Source organism: Aythya ferina, assembly GCF_964211825.1.
Source record: "Aythya ferina genome assembly, chromosome: 1".
Taxonomy (NCBI): Eukaryota; Metazoa; Chordata; class Aves; order Anseriformes; family Anatidae; genus Aythya; species Aythya ferina.
In genome coordinates this window covers 89,200,418-89,226,122 of record NC_140296.1, presented here as the reverse complement: position 1 = coordinate 89,226,122, position 25,705 = coordinate 89,200,418, and the positions used below count along the sequence as shown (strand labels likewise).

The 25,705-nt window shown below is 45.5% G+C and overlaps 1 protein-coding gene across 1 annotated transcript in view; it reads right to left on the bottom strand.

Annotated features, from left to right (window-relative positions):
* Positions 1-1,867: 1,867 nt before the first annotated feature.
* Positions 1,868-25,705, bottom strand: part of TSPAN7 (tetraspanin 7) — an 82,525-nt gene continuing 58,687 nt past the window's right edge. Inside the window, exons 2-8 of the mRNA XM_084512878.1 lie at positions 20,694-20,882; positions 18,427-18,501; positions 15,976-16,071; positions 13,572-13,727; positions 9,275-9,358; positions 3,140-3,212; positions 1,868-3,017 (exon numbers count right to left, since the gene is read on the bottom strand). Coding sequence (XP_084369004.1) covers positions 3,144-3,212; positions 9,275-9,358; positions 13,572-13,727; positions 15,976-16,071; positions 18,427-18,501; positions 20,694-20,882 — 669 coding nt within the window. The 3' untranslated portion in view covers positions 1,868-3,017; positions 3,140-3,143. The remainder of the gene's footprint in view (positions 3,018-3,139; positions 3,213-9,274; positions 9,359-13,571; positions 13,728-15,975; positions 16,072-18,426; positions 18,502-20,693; positions 20,883-25,705) is intronic.

The following is a 25,705-nucleotide window of genomic DNA, read 5'->3' as shown; positions in this document are numbered from 1 at the left end:
TTTTTTTTGATTTCCCTTTCAAACTGTAGCACCAAAAGGGCATCGTCCAAAAAAAATAGGGCGTGCAGGGTTGAGGTGGGCTTCACCTCGCAGGCAGAGAGGAGGCAGTCCTGGTCCCCGGCCGCACCAGGGACTGCACGAAGGTGAATACAGCAGCACGCAGCAGCAACCCGCTGGCCCAGCACGCTGGCTTTGTACCTGGGAGAAGGACTGACACATCCAGCGTGTGGGTCACAGCGAACTTCGGGATGAAGAAAATTCCGGGCAAGTTTTGCTTGCTTTAATTACAAATAAAAAGACATCAAATCATCGCCATATGTTCTTTTGACCGAGCAGTAACCCACAAGCATGGTGATACAAGTAAATCCCACAAAAGCACACCAAGGCTGTAGGAACAAACTGCTCCTGAGCCTCAGGCCATGCCATGGGTTTATGCTGGCCACGAACACCTCCGCCCGTGCACTGCAATATTTTTTTTGCAGTCTTGCAGTCCTTACAGCAGGCCAAAATACTTCCTGTTTCAAGCCCCTTTGACTGAAAAAAATAGAGGGATGTGGGTTTTGCTCCTTCTCCCACTCCAGCCATTCTCCCCCTGGGCATCAGCCTTCCCTCGCACCGTGTCTGCTGCTTCTCTCCTCCTGCAGGTGAAGCACCCGAACCGTGGCTTCCTACCCTGCCAGGCAGAAAGCTGTGCTTCACCTCTGGAAATACGGCTTATATTTAGATGAATACTCTCCTTTTTAAGAGCACATAGGGCTTTTATATATGACTTTTCACTTCTGGAGAGGAAGTGAAAAGGGGGAGCTGGGGGAGCACCGTGCAGCAGCCCCATTCCTCCCTGTGGTGCCCCACGGCGCAGGACTCGCTGAGGACTCTGGAGAGCAGCGATGCCAGCAGCAGGGACACGCTCTGGTCTTGGGGCAGGCAACAGGGAAAGGGCAGTGAAGCAGCAGGGCAGACTTAAACCCGTGGAGCAGCTTCCTCTTTTATTTACAAGTCTCTGCTCTGAATTGCTTTTGAAGCTCAAGGACGGACTGGTGGAAGAGGTGGTGTCCCCACACTTCAGGGTCCCCTACACCTACTGCTGCTCTCATGCAGAAATACCAAACCTTTTTGTCCCCATTACCAACTTACAAATAGGGAAAATGGGGGTGATGAAGAAAACACGACTTGCTCATGTGTTTCACGGGGTACAGAAGCGCATTACCCCGTGCACAGCCCTCAGCACAGGCAGCTCCTGGGCACCACGCTCACACGAGCGACACCACCGACTGCAGGCAGCCAGGCTCATCTTAGCGCCCTGCTAAAAAAGACCTCGTGGTGGCACGGGGCGCCTGCCCTTCCCCATTTCAACTTTTCACGGGCCTTTGATCAGCCCTTCAGCTCCCCGCACATTCAGACGAGGAAGAGACGAGTGCTGCCTCTCCACGACTGCAGCAAAGATGGCTATTAGCCCCCCTCCCCGCCCCTCTTCCCCCCACCCACACGCTTACCAAAATCAAAGAGATGCTTAATGCCAAAATCATGTGCAGCGCGAAGGACAGGATAATTAAACGCTGCAGATTGTATCAGTCACAAGCGGAGAAATTGCAAAGCAGAGGGTATGGATTTGTCACATGGTGAAACCAGCTGTGGAAGGTTTTTCTAGGAGCTTTGAAACAATTCCAGCTCTTTTTTTTTTTTTTTTTTTTTTTTTTTTCCAGGGTAATAACATTTTTCTGTCAAAAGCAAGTTAGTTGTTAAAATATGCATAAAGGCATGTCACTCCAAGCTGTGCACTTGTGTTTCATTTGCACTTCCCCCCCTCCCCGCCCTCCCCAAAAAGAGTTTTGTTACAACTAAAGAACAAAAAGGAAGCAGCTAGAAATCTGTAATGGTTCCATTTATTAATACGTATATCACAAATACTCACAATATCAATGCATTCTCGTTGGCATGCTAGACAGAGGCATTATTAAAAAAGTCCTATTTTTTAAAAAGGTTTTAAACTTTTGCTTTCCCCCAAAAATATTTCATATGCCTGTGTGTGTTTGTTTGTTTTTTTTTTGTGATTTTTTTTTTTTATTTTGATTTGATTCAACGATGTATTTGGTGGCTGCAACCTCGATGCAAAAAGAAAGAAAAAGGAAGGACGGGAAAAAAAAAATAATAATCTGAAGGCCGCAGTACAGCACGGTTCAGTTAGTTCATAGCTATCTACTGAAAATAAAGGAAGCAAAATTACTGCCTTCACGGTAAGCAACAACACAGCTTAGTAACAGTATTACACAGGATCAGGTTCAGAGGCAAAATGCACTAGACAAAGCCTACCGGGATACGCACTAGGCATACAACACTGAGTAAGAATCAAAGATGTAGAAGAACACCAGGAGCAACGCTTCCCTTCAAGCACAACATTTTAACATCATTTTCAAGTATCTTTATGTTATGTTACCGATTCCTTTTGTTTTTTTTGGGGACAGGGAGCAGGTGGGAGGAAGGGGGAAAGGGCGAAAACCTTAGTAAAGCAAGAAACAAACCGAGAAATTAAGGTTGAAAAACCGAAAGAATAGATATTTCATATACCGGTCTTATATGAACGTGTGCGACACTTATTAACCATGGCGAAAGGCTGGTCGCGCCCTCCGGTCACTACATGCACAGCCTGCTCGATGCTGTTAATGAATTAATTACCTGTGTTAACTTACAATGCAACTACTGCGTGACGAGACGAGGAGCAGACGGACGGCGCCGCGTCCCCCGCCCGGCCCGGAGGTCGGGGGTGGAGGCCGAGCGGTGCCGGCGGCTCTCGGTCACGCCGGGACTCGACAGGATGGTGGCAACACTACACGGGGGGGCAGAGGTCGGGATTTCGGGGGGTGGCGAGCGCGCACGCGGGCGCACGTGCTTGCTTGTGGTGGGGGGGTGTGCGTGCGTGCGAGAGACAGTGTGTGCTATAACATTCGTGTCAGTCTTTCTTGGGTGCTGCTGCAGGTCCCGGTCCTTAGACAGGCTCTGGACGTCGCGCTTCTGAAAGACTGGAACAGAAAAAAAGACAGAAGATTGGGATGGAAAAAAAAACAAGGAATCACGTGGGAAGACTTAATTCCCGATGAATTAAGCGGCATCTTCTGTCTGCAGCACGCGCAGCAAGGCTCACCTTGTTACACCATCTCGTACTGGTTAGCAGTAATAAACCGGGACAGGCAGCACGCCAGCAGCATCCCGATCAACTGTTGCAGACAGGAGGGGAAGCAGAAGAGAAGAAGTTGGATTAAATGAATGCAGGGCGAAGGAGAGGCCACGGCAGGCCAATATTTCTTGTCCTGGTGTTATCACCCGCAGCAGAATTTACCCCCTGTTTTAGGGACCGCTCTGATTAGAGGAACAGCATTAAAATCTCGTCCTTTCCCACCGGATCCTCCTCTGGATTGTTACCCAAGCCCGTTTATATGACACCCAGCAGGTGTTTTTACTACTTTTCGATCCTGTTTCCACTCCAGGCCCAGCCAGGCACGGATGGGCAACCAGCGGGCCCCACCGCGGGTCCTGACGGCCCGGGGTGGGAATGCTCTCCTTACAAACGATGCAGCACTCGATAAACCAATGTTGTAAATCCAGAAATAAAATAAAGGTTTTTTTTTTTTTAAAAAAAAGTCTTTCACTGTTCCCCTGGATATTACTCAGATTATTGGAAACAGATCCCTCGCCCCTTCAGTAACCTCTGAGCCGGCTGTTTTAGCGTTTTGTGTGCTGCAGTTTGTTGGCTTTTCCTGCACAGGCCAACAGCATTAGCGCGCTGTACATAACTCTGCCTCCCTTTTCTCACTGGGATCGGCCAATTAATTAACTCACGAGCAGACCCACACTGTCACCTTCCATCACTGGCCACGGGGCGAGGCACGAGGGCTGCCTCTGACGGAGGATCAGCCTCTCCCTGACTTTGCCCCAAGCATCCACAGCAGCTTTTACCAAGGTTTGGGGTCCCCTGGCTGCTCCAGCTCCCTTGCTGGTGCCCTGGGGTGCCTGGTGGGGACAGTTTGACGTGGAGCAGTGCTCAGGAAGGCAGATCCCAACCCCGTCGCACCACCAGGCCATGAGTCTTCCCCTTAGAGCCCACAGCGCGCCCGCAGCTAATGGCTGGCTGGCTGCTCGCCCAAATTGGCTCCTTCTTTCATTTCACGCTTGGGAGTGTTTGTCATTTCCCCTACAGGATCAGTGCTCCCCGTAAACACTATCATCATTGAAATATTCACCTTCTCCACTGGCCAATTGCTCGATCCCCTGTTACGCTACACCTGCCTTACATCGCTTTGTGGCGGCATCTCAGTACCGAGACCACTCAAAGGCTTCATGACTCCCACAGCTGATAACCCTTCCTCAACAACCTCCAACAAAAGGCTCAGCTACTAGGCTTTGCAGGCTGTATTTTCACAGCTGCCAGAAGAGATGTGGGTGCTGGAAACGCTCCCCAGCCTTGAAAATCTTACTTGATACCAAGAAGACATTTTAGCCAAGAGAAAACTCCATCCCAAACCCCAAACCGTTCCCCCCTCATCCTACAGTGTTCCTGTGTTCAAGTTAACTCATCTTGCGAGCCTGTGCCACGAGATCCTCGTTATTTCCTATCCCTCACTAGAGCCTCAGTCTTCCTTTGTTGCTAATTCAGACGGCATTTCATTGCACAGCCCCAGACGGCCACAGAGGGGAGGAAAGTCGGGGCAATGCCTGGAGAACAACCATGTTCTGATTTAGCCAAGTCACTCGTAAGACGAATGGCAGGTTACACAGGGATTCATCTTCCTGATCCCTGGTCCACTTACCAATTCCTGGCCTGGACTATATGCTGGTTTACACATTTAAGTCACTATAGTGCCAAAACATCCAACTTCTGTATCTCAAAAATGATGGTTCGCATATCAAGCCATTGCGTACACTGATTTTGTAAGGCACTTCCAGGTGTCACTAGGGCACAGCAGGGCTGTAACAAATATCTTAGAAGTACTCTGAACACATATAAAACCTCGTATTTCACAAGGCATGTGGACTTTCACACCGAACCACAAGAGTACTGTCCCTCCTGTACCAAGAAGAGGAGATGCTGCATTAAGCTGCTGAATTTCCCTCGCGGTGCTCTCTCATTACAGCCATAGCTACAAGTTCCCTGTATTTCAAGCAGGTTAGAGGCTCTCTGTCTGTGAACCACAAATGAGCTCCCTCCACCCCCTCTTGCTCCCCGTGTTTGCTCCATCACTGGCAACCTTCAGACGGACGCCCCTCATCCCCTTGTGCAGCAGGTCCCTGCAGCTCCTTTGATACACCAGAGGAACCAGCATAAAAGGGTTCCAGCAAAGAAACTAGCCGCTAGAAGTTGCCTTCATTTCCTTAGCTCCCATCATCTCTCAAGTGCCCCAGCTCAACTTTTATCCACTTATTAATTCATTTTTTTTTTCCTTTTTTTTATAGTCCCATTTTTTTGAGCTCTAAGAATGACAAAGTTCAAACATCACTCCACCAGGGAAAGTGCCAGACGTGGTTCTGTAGTTGTCTCCTCTCTCACTTTTTCCTTTTCTTCCCACTTTTCTAAGATCACCTTGGTCTCCTGAAATATTACACAAAACCCAGAGAGTTTGTCTTGATACCTCTGGTCTTGCTGCAGGAAACTTGAAAATACTGACAAATTCTTTGGCTTAGAGCACTGGAAAACCCACATCCCTCAGGTGCATCTTCCTTACTACCAATCTGTTGGCGAAAGTTCACTCCAGACAGCTCAATGCAGCCCATACATTTTTCATTTCTCCATGGTATCAAGGGGTAATCTTAGGCATATCTTGGATTTGATCACTGAAATCCATCCATGGCAACTTCCTAGCAACCTTATCTCCCACCACATACACGATGACTGTTTTTTAAATATACTTATTTCACAGGAATTAAAATTGAGTGGGAGCTATCCTGACTTATTACGTCTTATTATACGGAAGAGAAACTGAAGTGCAATTTGAATTTCCATTTTATTTTGGATCTGCATTTCCATTTTTCCATTTTGTGCCTTGGTATCTTCACCACTCCTCGTTCCCTGGAACCCCACCAAACTCTATAAACACAGATGCGTTGAAGTAACCGCGAATTCATCGCTGGATCAGGTAAGCTAAAACTGTTTTTTTTTATCCATCAGGAATAACAGTACAGTTTGATGATTTACCTTGCCGTATTCTCAATATGCAGAGCTTCAAGCACCCTGCTCCCCTGCCTCTATTTCATAAGACAGCAAATTTTCCATGTCACGTGCTGCTTACCCCAGCCAGCCTCCAGTGCCGCGGCACGCCTCTGGCACAGCTCCTATCTCCGTGCTGAACCCGCAGTGACTGCTCTGTAGAAGCAGCAGACGTGGTGCTACATTAAATTTCAAGTCGCACGTTGCATCCCGGTGTGGATCCAACTCCCCAGCCCCGGTGCAACGGGGCGCAGAGCTGCACTCCCCTCCCTGGGGGCTGTGCCAGGCCAAGTCTCAGCCCCCGTGTCTCCAGACAGGGGCTGCAGCAGACGAGGCTGACGATGTCTCTACCAGAACTGTGTCCACAGCCAGGTAGACATCACCTCCTCTATTCAGAACAGAGTGCTCATTTTGCTGCTCAGAAGAGCACCTGCTAAGCCGAAATTATTCCAGCTGAAAGTCAGCATCGGCATCTGATGCCAAAAACTCTGAAATTGCATTTCATTATTGTTATTTTGAATCCGAGGCGCAGTGCCTGCTTCTCAACACGCAGGCAGCGACAGCAGCACAGTGGATTCGTTCAAGCCCCGTCTCTGACTGGGAGGTCTGTGCCAGGCCTGCGAGATGCAATGCCATTACATCAGCCTCCCCCGTTTTGGGGAATCAGCACATTCCTCATGCTAGTCAACACCTCACAAATCACGCGAAGGAAAGGCCCTTGAGCATGCTTTGCTGGAGACGAGCGACACGTCCTAATTTGCCTTTTATTTAGATTAAAACTGTTCTCAGTAGGAAGAGCAAAACCTCGCCTGCAGCTGGAAGGCTGCCTGGCACTACTGCCAGCCAGGGCTGACCTGAAACCAGTTTGTAAACACCAACCCTAACCGGGTCCAGCAAAACAGATTAGCCAGGAAATGACAACTGGACACCTTCTCTTCTTCTTCTGCTCCTTTTTTCTACTCAGCACACACACCTTGGGTTTCCCCCAGAAGGATCATGCTCTGTGTGGTTTGCCTGCCCCTGCTGCAGCGCTGCCTGCCTTCCTGCATGGCGTTCACAGAACAACTCATGGCCTACAGCAAACAGCCAGGCACGTGCCAAAATGCTGACAGCTTCGGCTGAACTCCCCCTCCCAGCTGCAAGCAGCTTCCAGGCAAGGTGTTTCTTTGCCTATCATACATGTGGTAGACTGATTAAAGTTTTTCACATAACATCAGTCCCGATCGAAGCATTAACCCTAGCAGCGCATAAATGACTCATAAAGTTCTGCTTATCCCATTATTTTGGAGGGTTTTACAATAGATATTTAAAAAGATGCTATACAGCCTTCTAGCTGTATGGAAACCGAAGTGAAATGAAGAGTTCAGAGTTCTACAGAAGTAATCAAGTTATAATCAAGGTTGGAGAAGAGCATCAAGACAACTTTGACCATCCAACAAGAACTAGAATAGACTATTTTTAAAAGAAAATCTCTCCCCCTGCTCCATGCACCAGCTCCAGACTGCTGGTTTCACTGCTTTGGATCACAAAGAGCTGACACCCACATGCACGCTCCGGGTGCCTTGAGGCATGGTGAAGCTAGACCTAACTGAAGATTCATATAAAACAGGATGAAAAGCCAAAGCATGGGGCTTCTCACACTTGAGACCAAGAGAAGAAGGAGTCAGGTTTCCAGATACGCCCAAGGCAGAGGCAGCAGCTGGCCTGAGCCCACCCATTTCCAGGGCTACCCTGGGTTTGTGTGTATGTTGACCAAGAGCCATTTTCCACACAGCTTGTGGACTGTTACTCTGAAAAACCTGGAGGCCACAGTAAATGCTGAGTGAATTAGCCTCAGAGAGCTCTTACTAAATAGCGTGCAGCCAAGCACAGACCGAACAGATGGGGTAGCCAGGGCAAGAGAGGAACTACATCTACTTGCCCACCACCAGCAATGGCACTGGGAAATCCTTCCAGTGCAGCACAGTATAAACCTGCACCTTGCTGACTGAATCCATGAGTTTTCAGAAGTCAAATGATTTGTCCTAGCACCTCTCTTCTTCATACCACTGGATAAACATAAGTCATTCAAGAGACATTTGTATTTTCAGTGTTGCCTCAGGACCCAGGTTTTTAATGTTGTGGGAATGAAGCAAGTGAAAGTTGCAGGACAGTTTTTGGATATGACACTTGCAGTCGCACCACACGCTCTCCACAGCGAGAAGGCAGGCTGCCTCTCAAACGTAAGCGGATTGGACATCAAATACATCGTCACGCATCTTGCTGCACCATTCTGTAAGCACTTCTGCATTGCTGGTGTCTCCCCCTCCCATTTTTGCTCATTCGCAGGAGAATCCTTGCCATCGTGCATGAAATGAGTAGTATAAAGGAGCACAGGTCTTGTTGAAAGATGCAGGTGCTTTCCTGCCACTTCTTGATTAAAAGATTCTGACCAGTCCTTTGGTTTCCCTAACCCTTGTCCAGGCTATTCTGTTTGAATATCAGAGAGCAGCAAGCACCTTCTTAGTTCTTCTCTTCCCCTACCCATACCAAGCATTTTAGTGCAGGCAAGGAGCTGGTCTAATAATCTGCTTTTGGCAGATCTCTGCTCAAAGTGTTCAGAGCTACAAGGAAAAAGAAAGATCAATCACCAAAACCCAGTGCCCCTTGCAGGCTAGGCTCCCTTTTCCCCTTCTCCAGGATGCAGAGGCCTGAAGGTAGACCCTTATTTGTATTCTTCACTCCTTTAAAAAATAGTAAGAGCACTTAGAAGATAGAAGCTTATCCAAACAATGGACAAGCTATTTGTCTTCTTTGCTGTTTATGCTCCATTTAAGCCAATGTTTTATTGGGTTAACCTCTATGTGACCCGGTGAAGGGACAAGTTGTTTTCCTTGAGCTAGTCATTAGCTCAACCGTAACTGATATTCCCAAGGAGAAACTTCATTTAAGTTGAAAAAAAGAAAATCAATGAACAGATGACCTCAGGACTAACGAGCATGCTGAGCTCAGTCCCTTACCATAATCCTTCCTTCCTTGATGTCAGGATAAAGAGAAAGAAGAAAAAAAAATGGGGGAGGAAAGCGTTTATGCACTTACCTGTGAGAACGCAATCCCAAAAGCAACTCCAGCTATAATTCCCATATTTGTCTCCATAAAACTGGTCACCAAATCGTAACAGCCCTGGAAAACAAACATAATAATTCTTTGTATAGATCTTCCCTGGCATGTACACATACATACATACCTCTCATTTAAAATGTTCTTGGGCTAGACGATGTTTTTGCTGTTATTTCCAACAATGTCACCTTTTTTTTTCTAACAGCAATTCTGAGTGAATGATGGAATATGATGACAAAAATAGCTCTGCTTAGAAACAAACGCATCCGAGTATTTTTAACAGCTAAATGTGATGTTGCAGTCATTTTCACTCATTTTCATAGGTCGTATTAAAGAAAGACAGTTTGCAGTGATTGAATAAACATTATACCTTTGATTTGAAACCACACCAATAATGATGTAAAGTCATGTTATAACACAATACAGGTGCCAAAAATGAGTAAATGATGCTGATCTCTGAATATTCCAGATGTTTAGTACAAGCACACTTCAGGTGTCCAGTAAGGCATTCTGCTTACCTTCATCAGTCAAAGGAGACCAGGCAAGGTTCTGATTGGTATGCAACCTCAAACTATCTAATGAAGTTATCAAGTGTTCTGTATGAAGCTTCCTGGTCTGTTTGCTCTAGGATATAAAATTCCCTGAGCAGCTCCCCAGACCCAATTTTCTATCTCTAGCTCAGACCCTGACTCCATCAGCTGACTTGCTTCCTCCTACCCCATCTCATGGCACACACCAATGCCAGAAAATTCATACATGTAAGCTGCCCTTCTCTTGGACAAGCTTTTTTCAGATGTCCTGTCAATGTTAGCTTTACCCAAGTTTCTCCAATTGCCTACTCTGTCCTTCAAAAAAAGAGTTTGAAATTAATTTTCCTAGTTTGTGGTCCCTAAATGAATCTAAACCCATGACATAAAACTTGAAAAAAAATATTAATTTGTCTTTTATTACTAACTCATTTGCCCACATAACACAAAGCCGCATGCCAACCTTTTGCCACACTTCCCCAAAAGACCAACAACACTCTGCATAAAGTCATTCCCATGGCCTTGCATGTAATGTTATAACTTTATCCACTTTACTGGAAGTTGGAAAAAAACAGAAATAAGAGTGAGTTCCCCTTCCCAGTTGGGACTCTAGTCCTGTACTGGAGATACATCGCTACGTTCCTCCTCCATCCACACACCACTTCTGCAAGTACTGGAAGAACTCTGCATGATTTCAGAGCATTACACTGCTTGTGAAGAGTAACAGCTAGAAGGAAAGGACAATGTCATCTGTTGCAGACAGGCCATTCATGACCTAAATTATATCATTTCTTTAACCTCTTCTGTAATATCAGAAGACATTTTATTTAATCCTGGGAGTAATGAAGTGGTAAACCTAACAGTAACTGAGGACCAGCACAGCCATAATTCAGTTCTGAAATGTTTAAGCATATGTATTAATTATGTCTTACAACACTATACAGTATGTTAGATTCAAGCTTGCATATTTAACACATCAAGCAACTATAGCTGTGCGTGTGTTGTACATATTATGAAATGAGATTAGATTTCTCAACCAGTTCTTTCATTCAGTCTGACACGCTTAATGTTCTCCTAGCTTTTCTGAAATCTGTTCTGTTCAACAGCCTTCAAGAGAAGCAACATCTAACAGCAATGGCAATTTGAGGGAGACAGAAGATCTCGTTAAAAAAACATGCAAGTGAGATAGGTGTGATCATTCTCCTCATTTGAAGACCGTATTTTCCCAAATCACAATCATCTGTTTCCTGAAGTGCACCGCATAAATAAGGCTAATTTCTCAGCCCTTGCTATGCACATGAAGAAGAGTGCAAGAAGCAGTGGTACAAATATTTGTGAAGCACTGTGTGCAAACATCTGGGTGCTGATTCAGAGGTCAGGAGTGACGATGTAGCAAGGATATGATGTTTCTTCACACATCTGTTCCTTTATTAAGATTTTTGAGAGAAATAGTTCTTGGGATTTGCTGCTAAGGAGCTCTGAAGATTAAAAACACAATATAAACTTCAATTAGCTAATCCTAATGACAGCTTTTAAAGTTAGGTATTAGTCCCATCTGATTTCAGGGATCTGACAGACTACATGATTTACACAAGGTCACCAAGCAAGTTAGTGGCAGAGTTTGCAAAGAAGACCCAGGAATGTTTTCATTCAATCCTTCAATTAGATCTTTAGCTAATCCTCTTTGGGTAACGTATCATTATTCTTCGGGCAAAACAACCCTTCCTCCAGCTTTGCTTTTTATTCCCACGCCCCTTTCAGAAACATCCCACCTTGCTCAAGAGTTAGGGACAAATCCAAGATCCGACAATTGCTAAACTTCCCCATGGCAATCAAACCCAGTAATGAGGTCAGCTGCCTCCCGAGGAATCAGCAGCTCTCTTCCAGCAGGTGACTTGGGCGTTAGACAAGAGGGAGTCTGAGGAGCAAGCATGACTGCAAACGAGTCACTGGCACGACTAACACAAGTTCCTTCATCCCACAGCTGCTCCCTACACATTTGCAGGTGTCCTTTGCCAAGAGGAACTCACAAATGGACGGGGATTCCTCTGTGCATGCAGAGCATGGGGAGTAAGCCTGGCACTTTTGGGAAACACCAGACTGGTAGTGGGAATGCAAGCAACACCTGCACTGTTATGCAGGCAGGAAAGGGTCAAAGAGCATGGCCATTCCCAGACGGATCCCCTGTTAGAGGACAAGGCAGTCTCTGAGGATGCACACACAAACCAGAAAGCTTTCCTGCCGGGGATGCTGGCTGCACTGCACATCCCATAGATCTACACCAGTCCTGTCTCTGACTGTCTTCCCACTTTTACAAAAACAAAAAAGTTGCTACAAGTTCATAAAGTGCGAACGAAAGGAGTTGCTCATCCTAGATATTCTACATCTATCCTATACATAATCCTTGCAACCCAGCAAGATTACTTTGCTGGTGATGACTGTGAGTTTCATAACAGATGGACGTCACTACTGTTCCAGGTACATCTGCGACAAGTGGCTCTCATTAAACTATTACAGAAAAGAAAGTGGTTAGAAAAAGTCAGTGGGAAATAATAATCTATTATCCTTTCCTTTTTTTTAGTACATGCTAGAAAATGTCCACTTGACTGCTTTGAAAAAAAAAAAAAAGATGTTGCAGGCCGTGCTCAGCCACCACTTCAACTTTCTGATCTATAGGTGACTGAGGTGAAAAAGACAGAAACAGAAAGCAGAGAGGCATTTCCGTATTTCCCCTGCTATCTACTCAAGACATTTTCTTCTTTTTTCCTTTTTTTTTTTTCTTTTTTTCTGTGCAACACTGAAAACAGAAACAGCAAGGCAAACAGTTCTGAAGTCTGAGGTGTGCTGCAACTTAGCTTGGTGGTTTGGCTACAAATTCATTAATTTTATCAATACATTGTCTGTTGCTTTTCTTGCAAATCTGAAGTAGAAAGAAAGAACTGATGATGCACCAGCAATTAAAGGAAAAACCTGAGCTGTACTTCTGCAGTCCAGTGCCTGTGATATATGATGTATTGTTTTCCCTTTATTCCTCCCTTTCCTTGTGCTTTCTGTATTTTTATTCCTCAATTATTCATTTTCTTCCTCTATTTCCAACCTGCTTTCCCAGTCCTGTGCTGTTTTCCCAATCTGTTCCTTCAGGTGACCCCAAGCTGTGCTTTGATTGCAGTGGCACGCGTTCAAAGATTTTCTTAAGAGCCACTGCTCAACGTACCCACACAAACATACACTTGTCAGTCATCCCTATTTTCTCTGTTTGGGATGACAATTATGCAGTGTCATTTCTAGTAGCACTTCTAGCACTGAAATTTCAAGTAGACCATAAGCAAGAGTAAAACCTGTCCTTCCTTTCACCTAGACACATCTTTCTTCTGAACAAAAAAGCACAGCATTCAGCAGGAGAGCGCAGAGAAGCACTGAATGACCTAGCTTTCAAGGGCAGCCAAATGCACGTGCTGCACACACTCCTTTGCCTGATCAGCACTGCTCCTGTGTGCAGAGCTGTACCTGAATCAGTTATGAGGAACGGGAACAAATTTCCTTCTCATCAGCAACGTCACCACAACTGGTCATTGGAGAGAAGTCAGCTTAAGGAATTTGAAAGCAAGCGAGGAGCAAAGCCCACTCTTACCATTACTCTACCCCAAAACACATCCTAACCAACCAAACACTTGAAACTAAATGCCACTGTTCCACTGAGGTACTGGATGGTTTCACAACAATTGCCCCTGGCACAACGTTACTAGTACCTTCTGGTTTACTTTAGTGGCAGCCACGGTCATATTGCGCAGATCCTGAGTGTTACAGTCACTGGAGTTCATGCAACAGCTTGTAGGGATGCCATGTTTGAAGAAGTAAGGGCTGGTGCTCCAGTTGGTATAGCTCTGAATGCCACAGCAGCTCAGCTACAAGAAAAAAGAGGCAGATTAAAATAATTAATAAAAGAGAAAAAAAAGAAAAACAAAAACAAAAACAAAAAACCAAGCACAGAACTGAAACTAGTACAAAATCATCACTGCCCACTTAAACTCGTAAATAAAATAAAGGCAGGTTCTCTCCAGATTTGAAAAGTAAATACTAATCCCCACTATTTATCAAAAAAGTGATTAAAAAAGTGTCCGGATCTCCCATCAGGAAGACAGGAACAGATGAACTACTAGGAAGAGACATCTTACGAGAAGAGCGCAATTATTTGTAACATTTAACAAAGGTCTAGTCATGAAGCCATCTTTTTCACTGAAGCCATCTTTTTTTTTTCTTTTTTGCTCATTTATTTATTGGGTGAAAGATGATCCTGGAAATTCAAGACAGAGCCTCACCATGTGGTCATAAATATGACCTTAAAACCCCAAATTTTATAAAGTATTAAAATGAACACAGACGGGGTCAAAGCAGTACGAATTCCTAAGGTGAAGCAAACTTCCTTAACTCACCAAAATAATTTCTAGGAAATTTCACTGAGCTGTGAATAGGAAATCATATGTTCACAGATATGTTCACTATAAAATCAGCCGAAAAAACATAAGTCGGGAAGGATGTTCTGCTCTAGATGCTAAACCAGAAGACTGTCATTCAAAGATATGGAGCGTGTGCTGAATTCTCTGCATGAAAAAGGCTTATAAACGCAGCTCCTGCGAAAACAGAGCTACAAACGGCGTGAACATTTTGCTATGACAGAAACACCAGACAGTTACTCGGAACTATTTAGTTCAGCCAACTCCAAGGAATGAGAAATCCCAACAAAGAGTTAACGTTTCGCAAACAGGCGATCTGACAGCTGAATATACTCTATTTAGAGCAGCACTATAGTCTGCTGGGCTGGAGGAGCCAGGTTAGGGCAATTTCAAACGTGCTGAGGGGCTCTAAATAACAGTTGTCATCTCTAGGACAGACCTAGAAGCCCTCTCAATACAGTTACATTAAAATTTCATCCATTTGGCAAGTTCCAATCCTACGAAAAGCCAACTGGCTCAAAACACGTACTGTGAGCTGCAGGGACATCTTTTGGCTATGGAATAACTTCCTGTGAGAATTTAAATGTGAATTTTACTGCCCTTTGCTCCAGTCGGTGGACTTGGCCACTTCAGATTAGTTTGGCCAGGCTGCAGCATTTGCTCATGCTCTACTCTCTGCTGGAAGGCACGGAAACCTCCCATTGCTCTGTCACTGCACCCCTCAGGTCCCAGAGCCACATTTGTCTTTCCCTTCAGACAAAATACACTCAGTTTCTTCCCTTATCTCATTAAGTCTCCTCTGCCAGCCTCTCATTGTGCTTCCAAACAGAACAGCTGCAGTTGATCAGCGATGCAAGATGCTAGATTACGAAATCCTGTCTGATCCAGCTCAGATTTACAACATTTTATAATCCTATTGATAGATTTCCCTGAAGAATAAGGGCTGCCCACTTTCCACCACAGATAAAACTGGCTCCTAAATGTAATTCAAGCTCTGGGTGAACCACAAGCAAGAAGGATGGGCCCCATCTTCACTGGACAGCTTGTACTGAGCTCATTACAATTTAGCCATCTTGTACAAGCATGTCAGTTGAAATACTTTTTCTTTCGATCAGTTTTGCCACTCTCTAATTTGGGCTTACATCAGTTTGTCTGAATCAATTGTAAAACGTTTCCATGCCATTGGTACATGTTTTTTAACATAGCCCAGGCACAAGATTAGAGGTAATTGCAATTGATTTGACGCAACAACAGAATTAAGAGCATACCAGCACGGTGCTGTTGCAATACTGGTTTTGAAATATCGCCATTTGGTATCTCCTGGTGCCTTGGGCATGGTACCCAGCAAATCTCCCAAACAAAGCAGGGCATTCTTGGAGAGACTAACTACTCTATGAGTAGCAGATGTTCTGGGCAAAACCTATTTTTACTGGTGCGTATGGGGAAGTTCCCATTGACTTTGTCAGGGCAGCATGTCCTCTCAAGCATTCAGAAACCTGATTTCTTACAGCAAAAACTTGCCCTGCAACCAGACAGGGCTATAATCAGAACTGGGGAGCAAGACCAAACCTTAAATGCTGCATTTTGCTTCCAAAATACAGCTTGCAGTCATCAGCACATCATGCTCTGTGATCAGATCTGAAGGTATGCTTTGTCTCTACCAGTCTACTCATTTTTAATCTCCACATTTCAGACTTACGCTTTCCTGTACGTTATCCACTGCATGGCTCCGCTCATCGTTCTTGTTGTAATTCTGGATTGCTTCAGTGTATGTCCTAAGGAAGGTATCCTTGATCTAAGAGGGGAAAAACAAAACACAACAAAACAAAACAACAAACCTGCCCACTCAAAAAACCACAAAGCGTAACATCCGAGGCACTCTTTCCAGGAAACAAAAGCATTTCTAAGCTGAACAAGGCAATGAAACCACCCCTTCACACTCTTCCTGAAGTATGCTTTCAGAGATGGCAGAGCTCCTTCCTAACCCTCAAAGTCCACTCATGGTATTTCCCAAGTGGGGCCTATCAGACTTGGCCTGTTCCAAGAGCACCCACCCTAGCACACTGCTTTATATTTTTAAAAACAGAATTCTGACATTTTGGGTGTTAATGTAAAAACACTGCGCATTGAGCAGGTTATTGGGAGGCCCGGGAGATGTATGTACTGGTTCAGTTGAATGGGGGCTCTCTAGAAGGAAAACCAGACAGCAAAAGGATGGCTCCATGAATCCCACTTCAAAGCAAATGCTTCGGAATCACAAATCCTTGGCATATGTAACGGGATCGAGGAGATCCCATGCTGACAGCTTCAGACCACATAGCTCAGGCTTTAAACATTCTTGAGACTGAGAGAAAATTGTTGGTTTTGAGGATTTTCCTTCCTTTTCAAGACAAGCAGCAGAAGTAGCTGCAATCAAGAAAAGCGTAGAAACGTGACCACTGAAGGCACACCAGAATCGTTAGTGGTTAACCAGGGAAGTCCCTTAAGAAACACGGGGACGATATGGAGAGGAAGCAGGTGGATGTATCACAACCCGCTAAAGGTGCTAGGAGAAGTCAAGCTTGCCAGGTGACCAAAAACGGATTGGAAAATGACTTATCCTATAAGAAAGATGCTTTTTCCCCAAATACTTTGCTCCAGCACTGTGTTTGAAGGAGGCTTCATGCTTCCCTCTGCTCAAGGGGGATCTGCCTGATGGGAGCTGGAGCTTGCTCGGACTCCTTGGCACAGCACACGGCAATGACCCAGAAGCCATCAACGTTACTAAGTGTGCCCTGAGGAGCCAGGTGGGCACCGAGTGCCTTGAGTACATCACCTGGGCACACAATGAAAACGAGACCTTTCACTAAACATCAAGCAGGTGTGAGGCAAGGAGCAAAATTATGAACAGTTGGGGTTATCTTCCCAGCTACGTTGCTTTGGTGCCCAAGGAGATTACACCCACAGCAAGGTGGGGGACAGAGCTATGTCAGAAAGCCAAAAATACCAGTTTGTGCAAAGGAAGGGAAAGGAAGCAGTCTGCACTTCTCTGCCAGACAGACCCAGCCAGGAGACAGAAGACAGGGGCCTCAGAAGAAACCACGAATCCCCTGATACAGTAAACGTTATCCCCAGCACCGAAGGCCATTGGGGAAGGAATAAAGCTCTCTCAGGTGAAGAAGGTCAAGCACATTGCTGCAAAAGGTACTTCAGCTGGGTGGTAAAGGGGATGCGTGGCAGATGGTTTGGTCAACCCAGGTGGTTGTGACCTTCGCAAGAGATTTGTCTCTGCCAAGAGGGAGCAGCAGTGTCACGCTGAGGCTGCCACCACGGTTTAGGCCCGATGACATGGCACCTTCAGCAGGTGGGCAGGTCTTTCAGGTTCAAACTAAAAAACATCCACCACTTGCAAGGGCAGACACCAGAGAAGCCTATACCAAGGGAATTTTCACATTGAAAGAGGAGACTAGAAAAGCAGTTAATACAAAAAGAGACAAAGAAGGTCTCTGGGGTTGTTCTGGTTCAGTATTAACAGCATGTAGGTGTATGGACTTAAAACCAGAGACAGACCTGATTAGAGTGGATAAAGCAGAAGTGCTACTACAAATCTAGACCGTCATGTGTCTCTAAAGCTTCTTCCTGTCTCAGTTTCCTACCTCATGCTATTTCTAATCTCTCCCTATTCTCAGTATAGAAACACAATCCCATTCCACATCCTCTCCCCGCCCTCCTCCCTCCACTCCCCCGCAAAGAAAAAGATTTACAATACATCAAGTCTGATCTGACGTAAAAGTGCTCTCTGCCTTACATAAGCAAGTGCTTGGCTGGCTGAAGAAGCTGTGTTTAAGAAAAGATCTGGCCTGTTTTGCAGTCTTCAGCATATGTAAAAGAGTAAAGATCTTACATGATGTACACACACACAAAAAATGATAGCTCCGGAGTAAATATCAGACAGCTGAGGCCAAGAGCTTTGGCTCAATCCCTTCATTTGGAATCGTATCATTTTTTAAGAGCTGCACATGTTATTGTTGAACATCGGCCGCATCCCTGGAGATGCAGATGGAGCTGTCGAGCTCAGCGACCTACAAATTGTCCACGCTCCAGGGCACTTCTCAGCAGCTCCTGCCCAGGGAGGCACTGCCACATGCAACCTCAGCACATTTCCACCTACCTCGTGGCGAAACACAAACCCTGAAATGCCAGCCACTAGCTCAGCCAGGAACACCAGGGATAAGAACATGGCATACTGAAAAGAGAGGAGGCAAGAGATGTTAGAGTATTACAGGCTTTTGTCTCAGCACAAATACTGCTCAGTTATCACATGAAATTTAAATTAAACTTTCTGATCTAGACACCCTTTAAAGACATGAATAAACGTATTTTGGAGATGATACCCAGGTTACTGCATGAACGTATTTTATGCATTAATGCAACTCACAAATTATACGCATTGTGTAACTGCTAAGTTTTCTGACCCCGTATTGTTTAGCATTTTCATATAAATTAAAACACATTCACGTACCAGAAACAGATCACAAGCCACTAAGGTTTTGATCTTGCAGGAAGGAATACAGACTCTTTTTATTTGGATGGCACTCTGCTAAAGTAAATAGGCTTCCCCAGGTGTTTTGGCTCATGTTTATCTATCTCTTGCTGCTAGATTGGGATTTCCAGCCTGACTCCTGAAGTTTCTCAAATGAATGAACTGACTGACTTCACGGGAAATACTCTCATGGTAATAGTAGACAGATGCCCCATATAGTTTGCTGAGCCAAGGCCCGTGTTTGGATTTGGGAGCAGCATTTGGATTCAGAGCTAAATAAACCTTGGAAACAGTGGCTTTCAGTGTAGCCACTCACAAACTATTAAAAATACATCTAGGCCAAAAAAAAAAAAAAAAAAATAAGGTAAAAAAATGCAAAGCAGGGTGGTAAAATTTGAAGCTGGGGCTTAATCTTCTCATGGGAAAATGCCTGTTTTCTCCATGTGCTAAATAACTCAACAGTTATTTTAAAAAGGAAACATTTTAAATTAAATTCAGTCCTAATAGGATTTAATGGAAAGAGGGAAATTTATTTTTAATAGAAGGTTGTTAGGGAAGGGAGGACAACAGTGAAGACAACTAGAAAAATAATTCTCTGCAACTAATACTGCTGTCATATCTCTTCTGTATTCCATTCAGGAAAGAAGTAAGATTTTGAAATATTTCTCATGTGTACAATGAAAATAAACCTATGTGTTTGGAACAGCAACATGCCACACTAAGCTAGGGGACATACCTTAAAACAGGCTACACGACTAACAGAGCAACTAGCAGAGCCTGATTTCCTATGGATTTATATATTCTTTCACACTTTCCCATCTGGACTGCAGGAACTCTGACAAGCCTCTACACACACCCTGACAGCACATCACCAGCAAGAGACAGCAGTGGTGCACCTGCAACGGTGTTAGGTACACGCCGACTGGCCATCCACACGTACCCACTGCTCAATCTGCAGCTCCTGCCTCTCCCCTGCTGTGCCATCGCTTTAGAAAATTAACTCCCTTTAGGATGTCCTTTTTAAAGCCCGCTTCACATCGGAGAAGAATCGTCTCATCTCCTCAGGAAATCAGCCCTAAAATGGCATGGCAGCAGATGCATCTACTGTCAAGCCCTTTTCCACCATGTCAGCGTTTCACAAGTGGTATTTCCACCCTTCAAATCATTACACGTTTTACATTTCACTCTTGAATATTCCTAGGAACACGGTTCATGATATGGGTTTGTTTAACTGCTAGCAACTTTGCATTTCAAGGTGAGCTGGAAAACTTGGACAGAAACTTGTAGCAAGAGAGGTTAAACTGGTTAAGGTGGCTGCTGTACCTCAGCTTAGCATACCTTGACTCCACGGTGCTTTTGAGATGTGGAAAAACATACAGTACAGAGCTGTGCTCTCTGGGGTTGACTTACTTTATTCCGGTGAGTGTTAGGAAAAAAGCAAGACTGGTGTGCATTTAGAAGGTACCAAATATTTTTCCACGGATTTCACATCAGAGACCCCTTTAATCTACATTTCAAATAAATTTTACATTTATGGTGCTGTGAGCACTTTTAAGATTGTAAATACACCTGTCTGGCTCACAGAGACACAGAACGACCGTAGAACTGCTCGCAGAGCGGCACTTTACCCTTGCTCCCAACCACGGATTGGCCTGCATGCTGCGCAGTAGCGAAATTCATTCAAACTCAATCAACAACTGGTTTTGGCAAAGACTTTTTTTCGCTTCTTTATCCAAAAGACACACGTGTTGAACATTAAGACCCATAAAATCTAGCGTATGTGCCTAAAAAAACATGTTAACATCTGGCGAAGCTTGGGGCAGGAGCGGGAAATCATAATAGGTTGACAAAGCCTCTTCCCCTCTCCCATACAGCAAGCACCTTGGCGTCCTTACCAGTTTCAGCATCCATGGGCTGCCGCGACAAGTGGCAAAGCAGCCGAAAAGCCCGAAGACAATGATGGTGGTACCCGTTCCGATGAGCACGTAGGGAGCATTGGTGGAGTTCTCAGCGATGAGAGAGATGTACGTGCCTAGAGTGAGCTTGCCCCAGACGCCCACTGCGAGAAGGATAACACCTGTGATCTGCAAAGGAAGGGGAGAAAGCTGTCAGTGAAGGCATCCAAATCCAGTGCACAGTGATCCTGAAGAGCTCCGTTGGTGCTGTTGTGTTGGCAGACGGGAGCTGCAAGACTTTTACTGGCTCCAGAGGGATGCACAGAGAAAATTAATTTCCAGTCTCTGGAGATGTTACATTACGGCTGCCATTGGAAGACAAACATCTAGGACTAATCACTGCAAGGCTGATGATTGCCAAGGGAGAGTGCAGTGCTTGCTCATAGCCCCTCTCTGTCTAGAAACAGGCTCTCTGCTCCTACAGCATGCCAAGAGAGGTGGCCAAGTCCATCATTCTTACCAAAAGCCAATAATAACTGCCCATACCTCACACATCCCGACTTTTGCCACAAAAACTACCTGGACAACAAAACTTGCTACCTCCTGTCCTGTCCTTTTTTAATCTGAAGTGCTCAGTTTCAGGAATGCAAGCATCCCTTGCAGTGCATTGCCCTTGAAGCTGAGCCTTCCCCGCTCCCATGCACAGCAAGCGAGACCCCTGGCCACACAGAAGCTTTCCCCCTCCAAGTACATGGCCTTGGGGATACCCAGTTTCATGCCTAAAATGTGAAGACGATGCCCACACCCCCAAAACCCAGTGGGCATGCATGGCTAGCAAGAAGAATTGTGGTATTTTTAATTAATTGAAAAGCATTAAGACAGTCCTGAGCACCGGGCCTGCAGACGCTGCCTGACCTCCTCTAAACCACTTTCCAGCTCCTCAAGGCCACTACCAAGGGGCTGAAATGGAAGAAATGCCCTGACAGTATTCTTTTGTGTGCTTTCCAACTTCTCCCTTGTGGACATCTTTATACTGCTGTGAAAACTTTTAATGCCCTGCTGTCACACCAGGGCTGCCCTGCGGTTGTTTATGGAGGGGACTGGTGCTGGCAGGTGTGTTGCACAAAGCCGAGCTACTTCGTTAGATCTCTTTCAGCCACTTTTCATAAGGGTTGATGTGAATTAATTCAAGGAAAACCTTCTCAAAGGAGAAAGGAAAGCAGTTTCTTGGCTTTTTATATCCAGGCTCGCTCAAAAAACCCACACAGAGTGCACCCTTGTCACTGCCTTCCCACTGGGTCATTTCCACTGTCTTGCTGCTCAGTATTAGCAGGTGAAGGAGCCTGTCATCTTTTCTGAATGTGTCTGACAGAGTCACAGCAAAGCTGCTCTGATGCTGCTCTGATGCTGCTGAGGTGCAGCACTTCTGCTCCTGAGGGAACCGCATTGAGCGGAGCTGCTGAACGATCAGAGCCACGCAGGGAAAATGCCAGGAGGAGAGAGGATACAGAATAGGTGCTATGAAGAAAGGTATTGGAGAGGGATGTTGAGGGGAGGAATGGAGTGGAAGAAGCGAAGCCAAAAGAGAGAGAGAATAAGGAGAGAAACCGAAGGAGAGGAGGCCAAGCAGAGAAAATTGAATTAATGTCTCCTCAGAGGGAGGAGAGCCTTTCCATAACAGAGCAAATCATCTCATCTGGCAATTTTAACACTTCTTAGCTCATTCTCTTCCTTCTCCCACCACCTTTCGGAGCTGTAGGGAAAGAAATGCCCCCACTTGGCTCCCACCCACAGCACACCAGGGTGCAGCACTGCCAGAGAAACCCGTCAATTCCTGCGGTTTCCCGAAACCTCCCCTTCTGCTCCCGACCTGCCGCAGGTGTTGGTATTTCTGTCACACCTCCAGAACAGGATTAGCAAAGATTTCTGCTCCCCTGCCCACAGGGGAGTTAAGAGCAAATCCAACTCCTCTTCATCCCTCAGTGCAGATCTGTGGAAAGTGCTGAATCCTCGCTGTTGCGGCCCGTCAACCAACAATTTAACGTCAAAAAAAAAAATCACCACGTAGCTTATGTAACCACAGGCATCAAACACCTCCTGAGTTTAGTCCCATCCCTCCGCAAAGCCCTTCAAGGAAAGGAGCATCTCTCTCTCTGCTCCTATACAAAAGCTTGTTCAGACAGTCCAGATTAGCAGGTTAAAAGCAAAGCCAGCAAGAGAGCTGTGAGGGACTCCGAAGCCCAAAGAACAAATGTTGGTTTCTTGCCTCCAGTGGGACAAAGGTCTGGTTTCTGCGCCTGAGCTGAGCTGCTGAAAGTTTTACCACTGTCCTCGGGGAGAAGTAAAAGCAGCCTCTGCTGCCAAAACAAACAAGCGGCTTCACATTGGAAAGAGAACTCCAGCCTGGCAATAAAAAGCATTTGTATTCTGCTATTTGAAACAATTACTAACCCTTTACTATGTGTTTTAAGAGTCTGGTTTCCCTGTACCTCCAGGGGGCCTATCCATTTTACGATATACAAAGACTTTGGGAGAAAAGGAGCAAAGTCTATTGGCGGCTCATTCCCCTTTTGTTTCTTAGTAGAGCTCTGGTGTAGATGGGTTTAAGGAAATCCTGCATCGGGGGTGAGGCCTAAAATCCCAGCAAATCTCACTGTGCAGAGGGATGGGAAGTTTCCTGAGAGAAGTGCTGCAGACACCCTTGGGCTGCAGTCATGCAGCTTGGAACTGTGCTCATGAAGAGGAAAAAACAGAAGACTTCCTTGCAGATATTTTACTGACCTTTATTTAACAGAGCACGAGTGGCAGTCTGACCAAAGCCCACTTCCACCCAAAGGCAAACCTCATTTCCGTATTTTTGAGATACACTTTTTATCCCTATCTCTCTGTTCCATCACATAATTGAGGGAACAATCAATGTACCAGCTTCTTTTTTTTAGGTTTGTTTTCTTTAAAAGCAGGAGGGACATTCATGGCAGGAAGGTCTAACAGAAAACTCACAGTACCTCCTGCAATGCACGGTCTCCCCCTCATCTGCCCTGCTCCCTTCCGTTCCTTTCAGACCATTATCACACATTTCAATGGGAAAAAAAAAAAAAAAAAAATCTAAGGCTGAATGTCCTGCCATCAAAGCACACTAAAAAGCCCTTTTAAATAAATTAGGAAAGTTTGATACAAACACAGGAGCTGGGTTTGAGGGGAGCACGCCCCACAGCGCTGAACGCGGCACCCTGCTCACCGCCACGCTGGGATGTGGAGCCAGCAGCAATGCTGGCAGCTGTACTGCAGGGAAGCTGTGAAACCTTGTCAGGTTGCTCACGAGGGAGATTATCAGGGCATCTAAAAGTCACCTCAAACAGGCAACACTATGAAGGTAAAGGCTTGGGAATCAAACAGGGTACCAGGATGCTTTAGCACTCCCAAACCTAGCCATTTGCATTCCCTTGGACTCCTCAGCATCCCTTAAAAATAAATACACAGAGTAAAAAAATAAAAATAAAAAATAACAACAACAACAACAAAACAGTCAAGGAAAGGAGGGTCCATTTTTCTTTAGCTCACATCCCAGACTAGAGATCTACAGAAAGGCAAACTGTGCAACTAAGCTACCCCATGCTCCACTATACAGAATTACGGTTCTTCCACTTACTTCTTGCAAGTACCTCCTTAATCAAGGCAGGCTGATTCACTTCTCTGGTGCCTCCCTAAAACAATGGTAACACCATTAACTTCACAGGGTTCTTGTACAGCTTTAATATCTGCAGTGCTCCGATGTCCAGGTGAAAGATGGCATCTTCCTCCTGTCACTCAAAAGCTACCAAGAACTGCTTACCCTCAGAAAATCTGAAACAACAGTGGCAAGCAGCTATATATATTTCAGATTTCTCTGTTATTCAAGGAAGGAAAACATTTGTACTCATTGGGAGACTCAGGCTGGCTCTGTCAGCTTTTAGTCAGTAGGCTTCAAAAACGTTGAGAGCATGGGTGTTCAGAAGTACCCTTGTTCTTCCCAAGGCTCTGCTCATTATGAAATCAGACATTTTATACATATGAGCCAGGAAATTTTAGATTTCATGGGAGAAAAAAAAAGTACCTTTTTATTTGAGATATAGGGTCTTACTCATGTGTGCTTGTGCATGCATGTATTTTTTTCTCCCTGTAGAGTTAAGCAAATCATCAAGATAAACAGCAGTAGCTATATGCATATGAGAATACGTTGTCCCCTGGAGATGTGCACAATACTTAGCTATCCTAGCAGACACAGGACAGTCACTACAAACCTTTTAGAGCCCACCAGAGCCACAGTTCAGATTCCACAGCCACGTTACACCTAAACACCTGCAAAAGCTGGCACGCATGGGGCAGGAGAGCAGCAGCAAAATTTGTCCTTTGTGTGGGCCTGCTAAGAATTAAGCTTCGTCTTGGAAATGGGATGACGTTCCTGGCAACCTGCATTCTCTGCTAAGGTTTGGCTAAGACAGACAGTGCAGTGCCTATTCCCAAGCATGTCCAGACCTGAGCTCCTTGGCAGACAGAGAAAAAAAACTACAGTGCTTCAGACCAGAGATCTGGAGTGGTACAGTACAACAAGGCCATCCCACCATGGCTCTGGGTGGCCTCGCCAGGCCTCAGCCCCATCTTACGCAGTGTCAGCTGTGACAAATGTAAGGTGACAGGAGACCGGCCTGGTCACTGCCTGCTCGCCCTCATGGCCTGACAGCCGTGGTGGGCCTGCCCCCTCCCTTTCTATTGTAGATTAATAGAAAGCAAAAGCCTGAAATATCAGCTTAAGAGAAAGCAAAAGAGCAAAACCCCAACATGGCAGGTTTCAAGGCCCTTCCCATGCACCCTCAGATTTTACAAGAGCTTTGGTTTAAACCATAGTAGTCCACACCCAGATAAAACAATCACGGTGCCAGGGAAGGCCTGACTTATGGGTGCTCAGGGCAAGCCCAGCGCGCACAGCCAGCCTCCAGAAACTCGGACAAGCTTCATGCCCACGAACGGGCTCG